We start from the raw sequence: 21246 nt of genomic DNA, 5'->3' as shown, positions 1-21246 counted from the left end.
AACAAAAACCTTTTAAAGATAGACCTTGAGAAGTTCCTTCAACACACATACTTCAAGTATCAAAAGTCCATGTCACCAGGGCTGGGGCTGTAGCTCAAGGGTAGAACACTTGCCTAGCACGTGTGAGTCACTGGGTTTGATCCTCAGCACCACATAAAAATAAACAAATAAAATAAAGGCATTCTACAAAAATAAATAAATAAATAAATAAATAAATAAATAAAGGAATACTACAAAAAAATTCATAAAAAGAAAAAAAAAGTCCATGTCACCATTTGTACCCTAGAACTTGTCATCCCAATGTAAGTTCTAGAATTGTTTCCTGCCCTCAACGTGCTGTGTACAGTTTTAGAGAATCAGTCACTTTCAGTGCTTCCCTCTTCGCCACATGAATAACTTAATGAAAATTCTGGCCCTTCTTTTGGTATATTGCTGTGTTTTGGGTGCTCAGTACACTGCTGTAGCCTTTGCTTGTTCTATACTTAGAAAAAACTTAGTTTTGACTTCACAGAAAGGAGGAAATAATAAAAAAAGAATCAATTTTCAAAAATCATTCTGATTCTCAATTCAATTCAGTAATTACTCTTGGGAAGTCTACACTACTCTCCACTAGTTAGCAGGCTGATCTGACAGTTGAAAGCATTCACCTACTTTTGGGGATCCAGGTCTATGTGATCTTGTCTGGCAATGGCATTCTTCTAGGCTGCTCACTTGTCTTCAGGCACAAGGACTTCAAATAAGTACTGGAGACTTGGTCTAGAGCACAAGAATGATTTATTATCTGCATTCTAAGGACATTTATTATACATAATTATGCCTCCCTCCCCCCACCTCTGAAATTCTCATTATCTGTCTGGGATGGTTTTTGATTCAGTCAATGCAATTCCCCTTATTGAAATGTCTCAGTCATCTCAAGCCTTGTTTGAGATCTTTGGCTCTATTACTTCACTCCCCATTTCTGTTTTCTGCTTTCCTCTGTAAAGCTTGACTTTAACGACGATAGGACAGTTTCTTTTTTTTCATCGTCATGTGAATTGCCATCAGGGCAAAGGAAGCCAACCACAGAAATGCTCCTGTCACTGTGTAGGCAAGCCCTAAGAAAAGGCTGCTACCTCCACTCCATGTTAATGTAGAAAGGACAACAGATTTTTCTCCTTTGATCCTGGTCACTGGAAAATCTAAGAAGACCTGTTAAGGATCCATCTCAGTACCTTTCATCTCTGTCATTGCACATATAGAATATATTAGGTTAAACCATATAAAATTGCTCTTCTTTGTGGGTGAAAAAATGGTTTAATATTCAATTTCATATGATTCAACATGATCAAGAAGTATTCTGTGTCTTGCTGGAATAAAATTAAGTAAAAACAAGCCCAGCTTTTATATAGTCATAATCTGAAAGACTTTTCAGACAGCTGAATAATGGTGAAACATATTTAACTTGCTTTGATGAACCCAAACATATCTAACTTACTCTGACGATCCCAAGGAAGTTAAAGTCCTATAGATAGGTTTTACAAGCAAACCTGAATTTTTACTTACGAATCAGGAGATCCAGGGGAGGTAAGTTCCTAAATAGGCTAAAGTTTGAAGTCCTGCCTCAGGGAAAAAATTTCAAGGGTGGGGATTAAGGAAAAAAAAAAAAAAAAAAGTAAGTGAAATAAGAGGAAAAATGGCAAAGCATTTTTGATGGGAAAACTAAAGATGATGCATTTGTTTGAGGTTTGTAAAGGCCAGCATCCCCACTGCTGGGGAGAAAGTATTTGAAGTGGGTTTGCTATCATTAGCATTTTAATGATGTCATTTTGATTATGCATGTGGCCTGAGGTTTTTAAACATCTGGTGCCTTTTGTAAATGAAACTAATAAACAAACAAAGGTTTCTCAGAGCAACGGCAGAGGACAGAGGTATTTCCCAGCAAAGCTCTTAAAAGGCCTCAAATCACTTGGCAACTGCTATTTAAAGGCACAAGGAAACGTTAGGAAACTAGTTCTCTCTATTCTTTTACATCAGACTTTCTCATTGTCACCAGGTTTTTGGGTGCCACCTCAAGCCATCTGCCTGCCCATCTTCTCCTTTAGTTCCATTTGGAGTGGGGAGGGAGTCCCTCCCTCACACACAGAACATCTTTTTTCTGTTAGAAGTGGTGATCATCTGCAGCCCAGGCTTAGTTCTTCTTGCCTTTTAGCCAGGCCACTGGGTTGGCTGGGTAATATTCCCAGTAGGGTCACCTCAGGTAGTACAGTGGTAGCCCTGAAGCTCAGGATTGAAGTTCTGTGGGGAAGACCTAGACTTGAGAGTGATCAGCATTAAAACATGACTGTGAATGACGGAAACCATGGCCCGAGAGGAAAACAGGGTGTCCCCTGTTTGGTACATGGCCTCCTTTCCTTATCTCCCAGCTCCAACTCGCTGCGATGCAGCAGTGCCTCCCCTGGCCCCCAACTTCTTGAATGCAGTTAACCAGTATGGCATTCACAGTTGGGATCAGAGGTTCAACTTGAGAGGCGATTGTCAAGCAACTTCCAATCTGTACCTAAATTTTTGAGAGGCAATTGTCAAGCAACTTCCAATCTGTACCTAAATTTTTTGAGGCAGAAAGGGGTTTGCTGACATTTCTCTTAAAAAGGTAATCTTCTACCATTTGCTCTTTGATCTGTACCTATAATGATCCATAAGAGAGGCAATTTGTGGCTTTTATTTTCATTGCATAGAATTAGAGACTCTGCTAAAGGTACTAGTGAGCTAAAGGCAAATGACTACAAAAGAAGGCAAAAAGATAGGAGGCAGAGATGGCTTCACATCAGCAGGGACATCTCTGAGGAAACCATTAGTCCCCTGTCAGAGATATCCATACACTTGCTGTAGGACAGAAGAAAACATGGAGTAGGAAACTGGAGCATATGCAGTCATTCATGTTTTAGGTTTCCTCCAAAATTTCTCATGCACCCTCCTTAGGAGGTAAAGAGACTGAGGAGGCAGGTAATTTTGTGCTAAGGAACCTCTGGCATGCTTGGGGTTCCACCAAACAGCTAGTCACTAACCCTGATATGCTGCAAGAGGTCTCTATGCCTTTTTGGGTTGAAGCTTCAAAGCTGTGTACAAGCCCAGGAAAGATTCTACTTCCAAGAGAATTTTTTCTCAGGGAGCATTGTAAAGAAAATTTAAAATTAACTCTGAAAATTAGAGTTAGAATAAATTATGTTTAAATATATAATTTTTTAAAGACAGTATTTGGTGCCACTTTAAAGTTAAATCTTTTTTGTTTTTAAATCGAGTTATACTGGGCATTGCATGCCTATTATCCCAGAGGCTCGGGAGGCAGAGGCAGGAGGATCACAAGTTCAAAGCCAGTCTCAGCAACTTAGCAAGGTACGCTAACAATTCAGTGAGATCCTGTCTCTAAATAAAATTTATTAAAAAGGGCTGTGGATATGTGGGTAAGCACTCCTGGGTTCAATCTCAAGAACAGCAACAACAACAACAAAAAGGAGTTATATTTGTAATTTTAACTAAGTGGAAAAATTCATAATCTCTATTAAGGCATATGTCTCTTAACTTGGACCATATGTCCATTACAAAGGCACCGACTCCCACTTGCTGGCTTAGTGCCTAAGGGAGGGACAAATATAGCATCTTCAGTGCAGAGCTCATAGCACGACCAGAGTGGGTTGGATTAACTGAATCTGCCCCTTGAGTCCTGGGCATCCTTGTTCTATGATACTTTTGTCCAGAATAAAATATTCTCAGTCTCTACTATTTTTAGTCTATATTCCAAATTTGCTTCTTATCAAAACCATCTCACTTTACTTTCAGAATCCTCACCTCATCCCATCCTTAGGTTTTAGGTCTCTAGGCACTGCTATTTAGTCTTTTTTTGGGAACAAAAATGCTTCTTCCCTAAGTACTTCTGTTATCCACACTTATCCATACTTCTTTACCTGATACTGTAATTAGCTGATAGTCCTTTAAAAAAAAAGTACACAAGTTAAGTACATAACAATGGTAATAGCTACATGACAGCTGAAGAGGTTGGAGACATGCCACCCCAAAATATGCCTCTTTAGTCTATTATTTTGAGTTAAAGATGCTTGAAAAACAGCAAGTGAAAGAGGGACACTCCAACCTCCAAAAACAACAGAGATAAAACTCCCATGTGAAAGATGCCCTTCCCTAATGTTATTTTGTAATATTTAAAGTTAATGTAACAATGTATGTGATAACTTTGTTATGCTTTATATTTGTTATGTTAAATATTAATAAATCAAGTGATTTTATGCTTATTGAAAACAAAAAAAGGAGAAAGATGCCCTTCCTACACCAGGAGAAATGTTTTTATCACTAAGGACAGGGAGCTGAGGACAAGATGAATCTGTATAAACAAACTTGATTAAACTAACCCTTATAAGTCTAGTTACTTTTCCACAACTGACACTTTTTTTCAAGTTAGTACATACACACTAGGCTTAGTCACTTCTTTGGGTCTTTGTTTTACTTGAGAGGGTTCCTAAATACATGTAAATACATTTTGTATTTTTTTTCCTGTTAATGTCTTAGGTCAGTCCCAGATGAAGACCTTAGGGGAGTAGGGGACAGTATTTTCTTCCCCTACACACTATTATCTATAAGAGAGAAATACACTTTTTTCTTTTGGTATACTTTTGATAGAAAAGTAAAGAATGAAAGAATTCAACAACCAGTAGCCAGATTTCCTTCATCTTCAGAAAGGAAAGTGGTATAAAAGGATACTATAGGATATGTTGAAACTATAATTACCAGCAGGTAAGCCATCCATAAAATATTGTACTCGATAGAGTCTGCGGTACAGTTTTTTGAAGGTAGGAAAGGCAGCTGTCCGCATCCACACAATGAAGTCATCGTTGAGGAAACCATTGTTTCCTGGATCACTTGTATCCAGCTCATAGATGGGTGCCTGCCAGTATGGGGGCTTCTCAGTTCCTGAGGGAAGAAAACAAGGGGTGTGGTACAGAAAAATCATCTATCTCCTCAGTTTTCCCTAGGAGGTAGAGAATGAAACAACTTTATTCATGAGGAAAGAGAAAAAGAAATCAGACTTTTAAAAAAGTATATGTGTGAAAGCTCTCTTAAGTATGCAACCATTAAAAATAATGGCCTTAAAGATTTTAAGGAAATACTCATGATAATTTTATAGGGTTAAAAAAAAGAGTAAAATATCAAAATATATGAATATTATGTCTTCAACTATATTACACACATATAAAGCCTTGAAAAATAGGTAGAAAAAAAATGATGATGGTAGTTGTCTTCTGCAGTATCATCATGGGAAATATACTTCTTTTAAAAAAATTTCACAAGTAATCTGAAGATGGCAAATTAAAACAAGATACTATTTCTATCCAAAAATTGGTTAACATTTAAAGAAAAAAGAGTGATAAGCATTGAGGAAGCTAAAAAAGGGGAACTTTTATTTGAAGCAGACGCGTGGGTTACCATCTCTGGCAATCTAGGAATATATGTGGAAAGTTTGATTGTTTTGCATGTTTTGGTGCAGAAATTCTGCTTCTAGAAATGTGCTCTAAGGAAATAGCTATGAAAGTGCAGGAAGACTGGTTCACATAGGTGTTCACCCAGCAGGGCGCCTGACAGCTCAAAGCTCCACACAAGGCAGGGGAACTAGCAAGTGGGAGAAGGTGGAGAGGCCAGGAATTGCAAGCCCAGACCCGCCAGGAAGCGGGTCAGTTTGGGTGCTGGAGGAATGCTGGAAGCGCTGGGTGAAGGGCGGTGCCTGGGATGCGTCTGCTGACTGCACTCCCGTTCTCACACTTCCCACTCCACAACTGTGAGTGTGTCTCTCTTCCACTTTGCAGAGGACTCTGGAGAACACTCTCATCTTCCTCTGCTTTTCCACTACCAGCTAGGCAAGTGCCTGACACGTAGTAGGTGTTCAATAAATACTTGATAAAAGGAGGGAAGATTCCAATTACGTCTGACAGAAATGGGTAATAAAAATCATACTGAATTTTAAACAGCTAGTCAATAAGGGTAATTCTTTTTTACTACCATAAGTCTAGTTCTTCTACTTGTAGGATGTGTACATGGTAAACAGGAGCCACTCTTTCTGAACTCTGATTTCTGACTGAAGTATTTCCTACTAAAAGAAATCCAGACTTAGGTGGATTACATGCCTGTAATCTCAGTGGCTCGGGAGGTTGAGGCAGGAGGATCTTGAGTTCAAAGCCAGCCTTAGCAATTTAGCAAGGCCCTAATGGTTTCAGTGAGACCCCATCTCTAAATTAACAAACAAACAAACAGAAACAAAAAACACAAGAGCGAGCTACGGATGTGGCTTAGTAGTTAAGCACCCCTGGGTTAAATAAATTCTCCCAGAAAGAAATTCAGACTTGTTTTTGAAGCATGGGCTATGGTGCTTGTAAGAGCATAAGTCTAAATTTGGCTGGATTAATCCGCTGAAGTATGTTTGTATACTAGGGTACTTCCTCTGGAAATAATCCTTTGCTGGAAAATCTTCCTTTGCAAATACGGTGGAGCTTACCTATCTTGGTCCTTCCCAAGACTTCAATCACTGTTGCTAGAAAAAATTTTGTTCAGAGTTAAAACTGCCTTTGGCATCTGCACTATGGACCTCACCTTCTTTCTACTTTGGCTTGAGATTATGACCTAAGGTAGAATGTCCTATGGGCTACTGATGTCAGAAGCACCCAGTTCAAAGGGCTAGGCATGGTGGTGCATGCCTGTAATCCTAGTAACTCTGGAGGCTGAGGCAGGAGGATCACAATTTTGAAGCCGCCTGAGCAATTTAGTGAGATGGTATCTCAATATTTTAAAAAGGGTTGGTGATGTAGCTCAGTGGTAGAGTACCCTGGGTTCAATCCCCAGCACCACCAAAAAACAACAAACAGTTTGAAAGGTGCCCTCTCCTATCAGCTTCTAATCCCAATCCCACCCCATCCCATGTGTCCAGAGTATAAGGAACATGGTTTAAGAGATGCAAACAGCCTTTTTTTCCAAGTTCCCTGGGTCATTTGTATTCATCTATTTATTCAACAATAAGCATTTCTTGATCACTCACTATGTATCAAGTACCACAGATAAAAACCTGTATGAGACCCATTCCTCCCTTCAGCAATTCACAGACAGATATGCAAAAAGATGAATACAATGTGGGGACTCTTAAAATGAAAGCAAGAACAAAGTGCAGCAGGAGATGAGAGAAAGCCAAGGACCCTTTGTGTTATAGGCCTATGGTTATGTGGTTAAGACAAAACAACAGAACGCTGCCAAGTTCCTTTCAAAAACTAGCAACTGCATTATAGACACAGTGACCACACATGCTAGTTTGCTGAGGACAGTTCCAGTTTATGTCTGTTGTCCATTATCCCATCTGATTTAGCATGTTCTCCAGATAAACAATGTGCCTATAATTTCATCCTTTCAGTTTTCAGGCATGGTCTTAACTCGTAGTGTATGAACTACCCATGTGTAGTGAATGGGGTACTTACTTTAACGTGTGATTGTATGTGAAAGATGAGCAGGGACCCTTTCAGTCAAAATCTAACATAAGCTTATCCCTGTGACCTCTGCCAGCTGTTTCGCATTCCAGCCAGCTAGCCAATAGTTTCTGTTTTGGCCTGTGATTTGTGTGAAGCTGCCAGACTGCAGATCAGTGGGGTCAGTGGAAAACGTGGGAAATTACGGGTCCGGTTATGTGTACATGATGTATGTGTGGGAAATAGATGCCAAGCACTCCTGCTGAGAGGACTTTGAACTCTCTTGCAAAAGTGTTTTGTTCTTTATTTTATGGTGTTATTATACAACTATTACATTGTTTGATATCATTATTTATTTGTTAATAAATCCTTTTAGCTGTGAAGAGCTAAAACATGGGATGTATGTGTTTAATGTAAAATTGAGTGGAGTTTCTTAGGAAAGTTGATGGATATGCCCATGCCATATGAAAATCTAAAGATATAAATCTGCTGAAGAACATCAGAATCTGCTTCAAAAGATCGTGGCTTACTTTTAAAAGATTATGTCCAAAGACAATGGTCCATATATGTATTACTGTGAGCACGATTTTTTATTAACATCAAATGGATGTTGTCTAGTTTCAATTTTTTATACAGATAGTTTTTGTAAACAAGAAAAATCTCTTAATGTGTTAACTCCATTAGCACAAAAGGAACTTTGTAAAGAGTTAAGTGAGGTCATTTTTACATGAATGTCTTCACATAGAAAAATCAGGTAAATTGCCTATGATAGTTTGATTGGGGGGGGGTCTAATTCCTCATGGAATCAAAGCCAAGTTTTTAGAAGTTCAATCATTAAAGATAAAACCTTTGACATTATTGTAAATGTTACTACAAACTCAGTTAAAACTTTAAGAGTCAAGTTTAAATTGGTTTATAGTGATATAAGAAAATGTAGTTTTGTAGTGATATAAGTAAAGATAATGCTTTCAGTAAATTGACAGAGAAGAAATATACTTAAAATTGGTGGTTGTACATATATAATTCACAATTGTATCCAAGCAAACTACAATGTCTTGTTAATCAAAACAAGAGCTGCAATTGTACAAATTTAAATATTTTTGCTAATTCATTAAGAAACTGAACTGCAAAATTCTTACAACATGTTAAATTAAACATATTTCAGAATGATACTACTTATAGTATCATTAATAAGAATTTTAGAGACACCTGGACCATTAAGGAATGTTTTTGTACATCAAATGATGTGTCCTACAATGATTCTGAACTTTTTCTGTAAATTTACTTTCTGATTTTGGGTTGCATTTTGCTCAAAATAGTTTAAACAATTTTTAAAGTGTCTGAAATATTAAATGTCAAAAAGCTTGTTTTTGAAGATTTAATGAACTATAATTATTGAAAACCAAGCTTGTAAATAAGAAGAGATTGAACTCTCTGTTAGAGCAAAGGAATAATTGAACATATTAAATAGTAAGAGTTCAAATGTATATGAAATTTAATTTTTAAATTCTATAATTATGCTTTGGAACATCTTGATTTATGTGAAGACTTTTAACAGCACTGGACTGGATAAAATTTTCTGTACTAGAATGAAATGATATTGAGAAGGTCTAACATTTGTAGCATCTAGATTTAATAATACATTCAAAAGGATCAAAAATAGAAAAAACAATATGAAGTAAAAAGAAAAACCACTATTGATGAAAATATTTGGCTTAAAATACTAGAAATTGAAATTGAGAATTTCCTCCATTTAGCCAAAGTGGCTGTGAGCATAATGAGTATCTTGACACCTAAAGAGTATTTTCTCAATAAAAGATATTAGAGTCAAAAGAGAATTGTTGGTGCCTTCAGTTAAGGGCACCAACAATTTCAAACTGATTAACTATAAATTTCAACTTGAAAAAAGACTTGAAAAAATTTTGTGAAAGAATTAAAACTAAGGCTACAGCAAAAATAATAAGTTCATAAGAAAAATACAGGGGTGAGTTTGCAGACAGATATGGCGAAGAAATTGTGAAACTGTATCCAGAATAAACAATGTGAATGTGTATCCAGAATAAACATCTCACTTATGTTGTATCTTGTAATGTTTAGATAATAACTAAAGTAGTTTTTCTAAAAATTGGTTTATTGTATACTTGTATATTATTTTGATATTTGAAGCAACTGCATTTTTGAAAGTAGATTTTAGTACAATTATTTTATAGGTCTATGAATGTTATGTCAATTTATTGATCAGTAAATGAAAACTTTAAATAGTATATATCTAGTTATTCTAGTGTCCCCTTTTACTATCCAAAGTGCATCACTTTGGATGATAGATTATACAGTCATCCTGAATAGAACTGAAGCAGCAAGTTTCTTAAAACATCTCCTTTGTCTTGATGGTAAATGGAGGAAACCGAACCAATAATTTCTTGTTTCTGGTAGGTACATGATGGAGGTGCACATGGTAGAGAAAGTAAGAGTGAAAAGGAGTCAAAAAAGAAAGAAACATTTCCCCATACGTTAAAAAAAAAGTTTTTATAAAGAGGTTAGAATATTGAACTACTATATAGATCTTACCTACAAAACGATCAGAAAGATTTATGAGACTTGGATTCTGAAATTTGACGTACTTATCTGTCCACCATGTAAGTTCAGTCTTTAGCATTGGAACTTGGATATGTACAGATGACTTAAGGGTATATGAAAGAATTATGGTATCTGAAAGAAAATTGCAAGTTGTGTCAGAGATACGTGTAAGAAATTTTGCCACCTTTAAAAATGAAGAACCAAAATGCAGAATGGCAGAAAAATGGGTTTTTGCAGACTTTCAACATGCCTACATGCCATAGATTCACAAGACCATTCTTTTTCCTGCCAAAGTTGAGCCAATTATTGAAAAATACTCTTAAGCTCCATCTAACTCATGCTTCCTGACTATTCTTTCAGATTTCTGGCAGGGAAGAACTTATTTGCAAATGAAATACCATACATCTGTGTTCTGAATTAACCAGGGTAGTAGATATAGCATTAAAAAAACCAAAAAAACAAAACAAAAAAAACTCCCACTCCACTACAAGGATTATGTTCTGGACATCTAGGAAGTTATACACTATTGAAAGGGACCATCACAGAGATAGAAAAAAAGTCACCTACCATTGAACATGCTGTTGGCAATAGCACCACAGGGAGCGATGGGGGTCTTATTCTGGGACACTTTGAATGGAGCACAGTCCTCAACATCCTGGATGACACATCAATGAGAAATGCTTTTGGCAAACTCTTAGAATATTAAAAGAGAGAACACTGGCAACACCAATCAACCCACCCTATATTATTGAAACAAACCAATCTCATAGAATGCTATCTGTTTTTCCCAGGCTTCTGGCTCACTTAGACTAGGACATTTTTGTTTTTTTGAGATATGCATGTATGTATATGGGTGTCTAAGTGTGTTTATTTCCTCATTAACAATACATAGCTTACCAAAAGTATCTGTAGGAAGGAACTTTACCTTGCTGGTTAGGCCACCTATCACACTAAGTCTATGTTGGGATACATTTTTAAGCATCTTTTTACTAAAGTATAACTTATATTCAGAAGAGTACACAGATCATGATTCTATAGCTAGATGACTGATCACAGGGACTTCATCTATTGAAACTACCAAAATACATCTTTTGACAGTAGCTGCTAAAAATGATTTGGTTATCACTTTCACCTTATGTCAGTTAAGTAAAAGGTTTCCTTCTTGCTTTTTTTGCTACCATGTTGTAGATCATCTATCAAGAGCAAAAACTAGGGGCTGGGGATGTAGCTCAATGGTAAAACACCTAGTATGTGTGAGACCCAGGGTTCAATCCCCAATAAAGCAAAAAAGAAAAAAAAAAAAAGTAAAAATTTAAAATTCTAGGTCTGAAAAGCTATTCAGTGAAATTGAAGGCTTTTATTCCATCAAAATGAGACCAATTTTCTTAACATAGATGGAATTGAAGGACCCAATTATAGCAAGGACAAGTGAGCCAAACTGATACAAGATCTCACAAAATGTTGCATGAAAGGGTAACCATTTACTTGGATAGGATTCACATTATTGCTTCAAAGTGGGACGGTGCTCTTTCTTAATAACACTTATCCTGAATACTCAGCTCCTTAATTTAGGCAAAAACAAAATAAGTATTACTGTTTTGTTAAACCTTAACTTTTGAGTTTATTTTCCATCCACTTTTAGACTAAAATATCCACCTGGTTTAAAAAATAAAAAGAATATTATACCAAATTAAATAAACTCTTACCATTATATCCTTACCCACCAGTTGATTATTACTTCTGGATAGGACATAGCGATAGTGGTTCTGATAGAAGCCATACAATTTGTAGTACATATACACATCACCCTGAATGGGAGAAAACCAAGAAGACAAGAGTAGGAGAAATTAAGTAGAATGTTAATAAACTTGGACAGGAATTTTTTTCTATTCGTTTTACATGTTTTCCTTATACCTGTATCTCACTCTCTCTCTCTCTCTCTCTTTTTTTTTTTTTACAGACTGCATTTTGATTCATTGTACACAAATGGGGTACATCTTTTCATTTCTATGGTTATGCACCAGGTAGATTCATACCATTCATGTAATCATACATGTACATAGGGAAATGATATCTGTCTCATTCTACCATTTTTCATACCCCCTCCTCATTTCCCTCTACATAATCTAAAGTTCCTCCATTCTTCTCTCACCCCCACTCCCCCAGGAATTTTGAAAACAAAAAGTACTGAAAAACTTGATGAGAATTGAATGTCTCTTTTTTGGAAAATAGAAACCCAAGAAATAATTCTTAACAATCACTAGTGAGAAGTCCTGTTCTATAGGGATTATTAATAATGACTAAATAACCTATTTTAAAAGTTTTCATGAGGGCTACTGTGCTCTTGCCTTGAAAAATTTTTTTATAATCAGGTTTTGTATTTTTAATACATAAAATTACTTTTACAAATACTGTAATTTCCCAGCTACCCAGGAAAAACACTTCACTAGGGGTTGTGGTGGGTACCCAAAGTCACATAAATTCAAAGCAAATTCATGAAACATTATTTAAAATTGGAGCTACCGAGCATATTTAGGTGTCTGTGCATACTGGGCACATAAAAGACATGAGACTAAAAGCTTCTTGACGTCAGCCTCCTGGTGTTTTGCCTCTTTATTCCTGGGATCTAGCACAGTTCCTGGCACGTAATAATTACTTCAGAAATGGTAAGCCATCTGCTATGGACACATGATGGAATGACCCACTGATCCCAAAGAAGGCAATCCCCCCACCCCTTATTTTGGTATTGGGATTGAAACCAGGGGCACTTAACCACTGAGCCACATCTCCAGTCCTTTTTGTATTTTATTTAGAGACAGGGTCTCACTGAGTTGCTTAGCACCTCACGAAGTTGATGAGGCTGACTTTGAACTCACAATTCTCCTGCCTCAGCCTCCTGAGTCTCTGGGATTAAAAGCATGCCACCACTTTCAGCTCCCTAGGGTCACTTGACCACTGATCTGCACAGGATCTCACTAAGTTGTGTAGGCTGGTCTTATACTTGAAATCCTCCTTCCTCAGCCTTCTGAGTTGCTGGTATTACAGGCATGTACCACTTTACCCCACTAAGAAGGTGATTTTCACCCTAAAAATAAGTAGCCTTTTTTGCCATGAGAGAGATGTCTTTCCATGTGTGCTACTGTGTGAGGCTGCTCAGTCACAGGCTACCTTTATGGTGGCAAAGCAAGCCTCTTGAAATCGCCAGGCAGATGTGAGACAGATTTTACTAACACTACACACAGAAATGTCCAATGTAGTTGTTTATAATTAATATACTACATACCTTCAAAATAATGAAGGGCTGTATCTCAAAACATAAAGATCTACCTTTATTAAGTATATCTTCTTGAGTATTAGGTACTATATTCAGTGTAAGACACAAAAGCATTACTTTGTAATCCTCTAAGCTCATTGATTCTTCGACCCTATGTAAAAACAGCATATTGGAAAGACTTTTGGCCTCACTTCCTAAGGACCTGAAAGTGGATTGATATGGAAAATGGAAGCTGGATACCCATGGTAAGCTGGCAAGAAAAGTCATGATAAGTGTGGCCAGTTATGGAAAACAAGAAAGAATGAAGAACTTTGTCATTTGTAACAGAAGATCTTTTGAAGACTGAAAAGTGGAGACGCTGGCCCATGACAGAGAGTATTGGTTTGAAGGCAAATAAACCAGGCTTAGTGAGAAAGACTGATTATATTTCCTTACCCAGAGAGGGACCCTCCACTGTTGATCCTTGACACAGAAAGTATGAAATCCACAGAATGGAATTTACCATCCTTGGAAGCCCAAAGTTCTACTTAACCAAAGTTATATATTTACGTAAATGACAAAAGAAACGTGCAGAGAGCATTTGCCACACTAGGAACTATAGCCTCTTTTCAATGATTCTCTAAGATGTAGCTTAACAATGTCTCCAAGACCATTATCTGTTTTGATTATTCCTGGAGGCACAATTAACTTTATGGTGTTTTCTTTCCTTTAAACTCAGTGGCACTTGGGACAGGATTCCTTTCTTTAAGACAGAGAGTTTCCCCAGCTGCTTGGGAGGCTGAGGCAGGAGGATAGCAAGTTCAAAGCTGGCCTCAGCAACTTAGTGAGACCTTGTCTCAAAATTTAAAAAACAGTGGTGGGTGGGGTTGGAGATGTGGCTCAGTGATTGAGAGCCCCTGGGTTCAATCCCTGGTTAAAAAAAAAAAAAAAAAAAAAGGAGTTTTGTAAGTATCTTTGCTTAGGTTCCAGGGTGTGCAATGCAGGTAACTGGAGAGTTGAAACTCCTGTGATTGTCCTGTGTAGTCTGACTGGGTTTTTATGAGAAGCCTCTGCTTGAAAGGAATGATCAGTCACTGGTAAGAATTTATAGGCCTCTTTAAGGGTAGACAGATTTAAGGATTGAAGCCCTTTTTAGCTTTTATCTTTTGGATATTTTTCTTCAAAAATTTAAGCATTCTTAAATTTCAGTAAGGAAAGAAGGGAGGAGGTGGGAAGAAAAAAAAAAAAAAAGGAAGGAGGGATTATGTAAGGGTAGAAAGGGAAGGAGGAAGAAAGATCTTAGATTGCAATGCATTCTTAAGAAAGTTTTAGCAAACTGACAGAATTTCCCAAAGATACATATTAGGCACCCTCTCTCTTGGAAGAGCTTACCTCAGTATTCCTGCTGTGCTTAGCCCCTGATTTGTGGGGCTCTGGGGAGCATGGTCTTTGAGAAACACTTCGGGATCATCACTATCACATTCCCTGCAGTAGATCTGAGAAGAGCTTTCTTCATGTCCTCCACAGACTTAATCCAATGAAAAATGCATTTCCTTCAGCTCCTCAAAGGTATTTTAGGGTCCTATTCTGTCCTCTGGACTCTGTATCCCTCTGCTGCAGCATGCTCTGCATTGACCTGGTACCCCTCCTTTCCTTCCTTCACTGATGGCTCTCTAGATGGGATGGATCTTAGTCTAGGCAGGTTTTCTCTTGAGCTTCCACTGAACATTCCACCTCAAGGTGCTGCTCCTGCCTCAAACCCAGTTAGTTCCAAACCTAAGCCATCATCATCTCCTGAAAACCCTCCTCACCTCTGCCCATCCCCCCTTTCCCCTCTCCTTTCTTCTCTCCTTGTAGAGGGTCAGAGCCGTGTTGTGGTCCCACATCTCTCTCAGCCTCCAGCTCCCTTCTCATTTCCCCCTCAGGCATCCCTCCATTAAACCTCTTGTGTGTCTCATTCTGTCTTGGTGTCTTCTTCTCAGAGGACCTGGATTAACAAACACGAGACTTTACTGAGCTCCTGTAGAAACCTCTCAGTATTTCTTTGCCATTTTTCACAGTGCCTGACAATTAGGCCAAGAGTCTCTTTGGGATTATGCAGATACACATAGGCAATGTCTTGGGGTATGGAGCTCCCAAGGAAGTCTCACTGACATTAGCTTTCTGTGTGTCCTTGGTCACGTCACCTAACCTCCCAGCCCAATAATTTTCTCATTACAAAATGAGTAGTTGAATCCAATGATCTCTATAGTTACCTCCTGTGCTGACACTGGAAATAAACCCTATTTGATTATAAGAATTATGTTACAACTTGGGAAGGTAAAGATTCTTAAAATTTAGAAATGAAGAAAACAAAGTTGAATAATAATACCAAGAAAACGTGAGGGCAGGCATAAACTCAAGATTTGTCACCCTCAGACTGCCTTTTTCTAAAAAGTATTTTTTATTAAGTTTTGGTAACCATTTGATGGAAATTATAAACTTGAGGAGAGTTAAATAGAAGTATAACAACATAAAGTCAACTGAACTCTTCAATTTCACTAACCTCCATATTCTCTTGAAGGTAGAAGGGAACGGAGCAGGTGCATTTTTGGTCAAAATTAAAGGCATTTTCCCGAAGTTTAGCACAATTTTCACAGATGTATGTGTAATTAATCTGTCAGGCAGGGAAAAGAACATTAGTAATTTAAAAACTATGTGAGTTCTGATCTTAAAATTCAAGTCCCAAGTACACCAAAGTCTTCAACCTGTCTGGGGCATGGAGTCTACAACTTGAATGATGGGCATCGGGCTGTGCAGGGCAAGTGTTTCAGGGCATTTTGGCAGCCTTTCATTTGAGAATCTGGCAGCATTTTGCCACTTGCCTGAAGTTCAGTGTTACTGTTCCAACCTTTTTTTTTAAATGATTTATATATGTATATATATATATATATATAATATATATGTATATTTATATATATATATAAAATTGTAGGTGGACAAAATAACTTTATTTTACTTTTATGTGGTGCTGAGGATTAAACCCAGGGCCTCATGCATGCTAGGTGAGCACGCTACCACTGAGCCACAATCCCAGCCCACTGTTGCATTCTTATGTGACCTGTAGGAACCCAGACTTGCCTTTTGATCCTAAAGAAGTCACTAGGAAGGCAACAGTCAATGACTCATGAAAACTGGGCTTACAGCCTGAGTCTAATCACCTTTATGGGGAAGTCGCTTCACTGTTTTTCCTTTTATTGTATGGAAAAAATTCATGCTAATGAAGTATTTTAAATGGCATTCAGCAGAAGTTACCAAAAATGGTTGAACACAGAGAAAGAAGTGTTCCAAGTACGATTATAGATGTGCATGGAATAAATCTAATTTTAAAATGGTGTTGCATTCTGCTTATTTCTTCATTTATAAGTTTTAAGAGTCAGTATATATTTTATACATGTACTAAACTATTGCATTGTATCCAATAAATATGTATGATACTTACATGTTAATGGAAAAATTAAAATAAAAATGCACATGTTTTAAAAAAAAATTGAAGACCCATATCTTTGGCTCTTATCAGTGTGAGTCATGGGTCCTTTGGCTGTGCCTCTCTCCTTCTACCCCTATTAGTGGCATGCTTGCTCCTCTGCTACTGTAAAAAGTAACTGATTTGCTAGACACATGTAATTCCAGTGGCTCGGGAGGTGGAGGCAGGAGGATCACGAGTTCAAGGCCAGCCTGAGCAATAGCTAGCTGCTAACCAACTCAGTGAGACCCTCTCTCTAAATAAATACACAATAGGGCTGGGGATTTGGCTCAGTAGTCGAGTATACCCAAGTTCAATCCCCAGTACCAAAAAAGAAAAAAACAAAACAAGAAAAACCCAACTGACTTTGCCAGGCTCTTGTACACAAATAGCTGAGCTGATCAGCTTGAGAGCAACTGCAACTGTCTTTAATAAGTAGTAGGGACTGATAAAGCAACCACATGGGCTCTATTTCTACTTGCACCTGTGAGCTGAAAGAGGGATGTTGCAGTCTCATTTAGGTCTCTGTTGAGGTGCCATGGTCTCAAACTGATCATTCCCAAAGTAATCATTTCCCAAAGTTGAAAATTCCTAGAAACTGCACTGAAAATGTAAGATGGAGTTGGGTGTGGGGTGCACACCTGTAATCCTAGCGGCTTCAGAGGCTAAGGCAGGAGGATTGCAAGTTCAAAGCCAGCCTCAGCAACTTGGTGAGGCCTTAAGCAACTTAATGAGACCCTGTTTCTACATAAAATATAAAAAAGGGCTGGGCATTGGGTCAGTGGTTAAGTACTCCTGGGTTCAATCCCCAGTACCAAAAAAATAAATAAAGTAAGATGGGACAAACCTCTATTTCCTGGATGCTCTGTGCAGACAATATAAGGATGACACCCATGCAAAAGCAGAATACTCCTGTAGCAAAAAATATAGTGAGGACTACCCGGGCTGAGAAGTGGAGTTGGTGGGCAGGCAACTTTTGTTGCTTCATGGCAGAGTTGTCTGGCATTCTGGACGGGTGATGATGGAATTCCTTCTCCATGTTGGTCCTGTAGGGGACTAGATACACTTCTGGTACATTTAGAACATTCCTACTCATAGTAATACCAATGATGTTAATTTTACAGGAAGAATTACATGAATTCTTTCTCTGAAGTTGCAACATCTTTTCTACTTCCTGGACTTATTCTTCAACCAGACCTGATTTTCAACAGGAGCATATCTCTCTTCGGTCAACTATTGCTGGGTATATTTTACCTAGGCTGAGAAAGACTTGTGCTAAACACCATACCTAGAAGGATAGTGCCCAGAAAGGTCTATAGAAATTAACATCTAGCAATAAGCAGAAATAATCAGTATGGGCTATTTCTGGGATTTGGTGACTAATTCAAGGCAAACCCTTCCAGGAATGGGAAAAAATGGATTTATCTTTAGGAACTTGCTTAGATCCTTGAATACATAAAAATAAGTTAGGGCTGACAGCTTTTTTTCAAATGTGGCTGTCACCTAATGTGAGTATAAACTGAGTTGGAAAAATGCTCTCAGATACCTGGCTTTGCTATTTGTGACAATGAATAAGGGAGAAGCATACATGGAATTGCAGATCACAGATGTTTAATTTCAGCAGTTTCCTTCCCCCCCCACCCCAATTCATTAGAAAGATTCCATAGAAATGCAGATTAAAACATCTCTTCCTAATTTCTCCCAAATGCCTGCACTGGAGAAGACCAGATGAGGTGAGAGAAAGATAATCAATTAGATGTTCAACACTGGTATATGGTTGGTCTTTGTTGTTTTCCTTTATTAGCAATCCACTAACATTTTCATTAGGCTGTTAACAATAGTTAATTATTTAAAAATTGGCATTAATGCAGAATTAGGATTTTTAAAATTAGGCAGTATGTGCATTTTTAATCTTCCCTTTTTATTAATATTAGGCAGAGATGTTGTGATGAACTGTTTTTGTGTCAAAGAAGGCAATGATTTTGGCAAATGTACATTTAAAAGAATACAAAATAAATGCAAGTACTTACATAGGAGGTTTCCAATTCAGAGTCAACTCTTCCTATTTGCAAAATTGGAAAAAGGTAAAATACCAATGGGAAACTTTCTGGTGACATTTGAATCTGATTTGGAGGTGGCAACTAGTATGGCTGTCCTTGTCAGACAGCATGCGTGGGAAGATGGAAGCAAACACTTCTAGTTATCATCGACTATTGTTTTACTGAAAGAACAGAGTTAGGAACTCAGGTTTAAAAGGGAATAACAGGTTATGAGATTAAATTACATGTGCAGTGTTGACCTACAAAATACCAGGTTTGTTTGTGATTTAGGTACTTGTTCCAGCATCAGGTGGGGAGTATACTACTGAGCTAATAGTAAAAGGACCATCCTATAACAAACCAATAAAAATAAAAATAATATTTCTTTTTATAAAACAACAAAAGCAAACTAACCAAGATCCCAAACTAAGCTTCCCAGGTAGTATATTAATCATGGTTCTCCAGAGATACAGAAACAATAGATTGTATGATTATATACCTATATAAAAGATTTGCTCACACAATTATAGAGAATCTGCAGCAACTGCAAGGTCTCAGTTGAGGTCTGCAGGCCAAGGTCTTGGAGGAGTCAGGAAGAGCCAGTGTTTCAGTTAGAAAGTGCCAGGCAGGAGAATTCTCAGACTTGGGGGAGGGTCAGCCTTTGGTTCTCTTCAGGTCTTCAACCGATGGCATGAGGCCCACTTACATTACAGAGGGCAGTCTGCTTTACTCAAGTCCACCAATTTAAATGTTAATTCCATTCCAAAACACCCTCACAGAAACACCCAGAATAATATTTGATCAACTATCTGGGTGCTTGTGGCCTGGTCCAGTGGACACATGAAAAGGAATAATCACAGGTAGCACACACTTCCAGTGCAATATTCTGGAGCTATAATCAGATATATATTTTACATTCACCTATTTCTTCTAAGTAAATCTATTTTAAGTTTGCAAATAAACTTCCTATGCTTTGCTTTTCAATATTTCTAGAAGAGGGCTCCTCAGCACTACTGACATTTTGAGCCAGGTATTACTTTGTTGGGGCTGTACTGTAGAATTGCAGAATGTTTTACTGCATCCCTTGCCTCAGTCACAACATCTACTAGATGCCAGTTGTAACCCCTCATCCCCCACAGGTGTGGCAACCAAACATATTTCCAAATATTGCAAAGGTCCCCTGGGGGGACAAAATTGCCTGTGTGGGAACACTTCTAGACTGTACCTATGTGACAGTTTGTTAGTAGCTGTTGTACTGCGGTATCACTAGAAATTTGAAAGAGTGATTTTTAAAATTCTTGCCTTCACTTTTCTGTAACCATGGGTGTAGACAGCCTTCTGAGGCATTATAAGCCATATTTTATGTTTGAAGTTGCCTTGTATCTCATTATTGTTTCCTATTAGCTGTAAATATACTAAATATGAATACAGAATCTGGAAGTGTGGGGAACACTCTCACATATTTAATGTTCATAATGGTCTCATTTTTTGTTTTGGGCAAGTCAATAACAGCACCTTGATGGATTGGCTTGGATTCTGAAAGAAACAGGTAGCAATGTCTTAATATGCAGATTTATTCATTCAAAAAATCAGGCTTGATAAACTTTTTTCCAGATTATTCTAAGACATGTCACTTGACAGGTAGTTGAATGCTGGTATTTGGAAGACATGTGATCATTTTCATTTTTACTTGTGGCTGAGAACATCTCACTTGTTAGGGTTAAATGAATAAAAATAGTAGGGTTAGTTAGGCATAGTTTGGATAAAATTTCATTCTATGGTGGCTTTTTTTCCTTTCCTTTAACTTGCTGGGCTCTGGTCAGGACCCTTGAGAATGGAACACATTTCTTTTTCCCTGAATCCTTCTGTGTGGCTTTTGGCCTGCAGAGGTGCATGAGCAGCAAGTTGCTAGTATGCAGGAGAGTGTGATTTGCTGTATTTCTATTTGCTAGCCTCTGAGGCTTGTTTAAAACTTCACAGAATTTAAGTGTAGAATTTCCTGTGGGATCTGTTTGCTTTATTATCTATTTGTTGTATATGCCCGAGTCTCCAAACAGACAAGTTGGTGTCTTGAAGTGAAACAGGAGACCTGGGTTTGACTTCCAGTTCTTCTGTTTGAACTAGTGTATGTTCCTTTTGAGATTCAGTTTTACTGTTTATAAAATGTGAATAGTAACATTCTTCCTTCAGAACTATGTCAGTGATCAAACATGACAGACTAAGTGCGATAACTGTAAACACAGTGCTTGGCACAAAGTGGATAATAGGTAACATAATTTACATGAGTAAGAAAAGTAAGAGAATTTGCTCAAGAAAATAAAAAACAGTATTGCACTTAACCCACAGAATAAATATTATGAGCCCATACCAAAATAAATAATT

At 37.7% G+C, this 21246-nt stretch overlaps 1 protein-coding gene across 1 annotated transcript; it reads right to left on the bottom strand.

The window, feature by feature from the left end:
- Window positions 1-610: 610 nt before the first annotated feature.
- LOC306637581 (cell cycle control protein 50C-like) lies at window positions 611-21166 on the bottom strand. The gene is made up of 7 exons (XM_079100333.1): window positions 17673-21166; window positions 15866-15976; window positions 11774-11875; window positions 10635-10722; window positions 10059-10199; window positions 4750-4959; window positions 611-1178 (listed from the first exon to the last, which is right to left on the bottom strand). The coding sequence occupies exons 1-7, from the start codon at window positions 17985-17987 to the stop codon at window positions 991-993; spliced, it is 1155 nt and encodes a 384-aa protein (XP_078956459.1). The 5' UTR covers window positions 17988-21166; the 3' UTR covers window positions 611-990.
- Between the last annotated feature and the right edge of the window lie 80 nt (window positions 21167-21246).

Source organism: Sciurus vulgaris, assembly GCF_902686455.1.
Source record: "Sciurus vulgaris genome assembly, chromosome: 10".
NCBI classification, from domain to species: Eukaryota; Metazoa; Chordata; class Mammalia; order Rodentia; family Sciuridae; genus Sciurus; species Sciurus vulgaris.
The sequence above is the reverse complement of the archived record's forward strand: the minus strand, read 5'-3'. Positions and strand labels throughout refer to the sequence as shown.

Excerpts from the sequence above, each read along its gene's own strand:
- LOC306637581 (XM_079100333.1), bottom strand. The coding sequence starts at position 17,987 with ATGTTGCAACTTCAGAGAAAGAATTCATGTAATTCTTCCTGTAAAATT. Across the intron at positions 10,723-11,773 it reads TGGTGGGTAAGGATATAATG|GATGTTGAGGACTGTGCTCC; the intron begins GTAAGAGTTTAT and ends TGTGTCATCCAG. Across the intron at positions 10,200-10,634 it reads TGCCAACAGCATGTTCAATG|ATACCATAATTCTTTCATAT; the intron begins GTAGGTGACTTT and ends ATTTTCTTTCAG.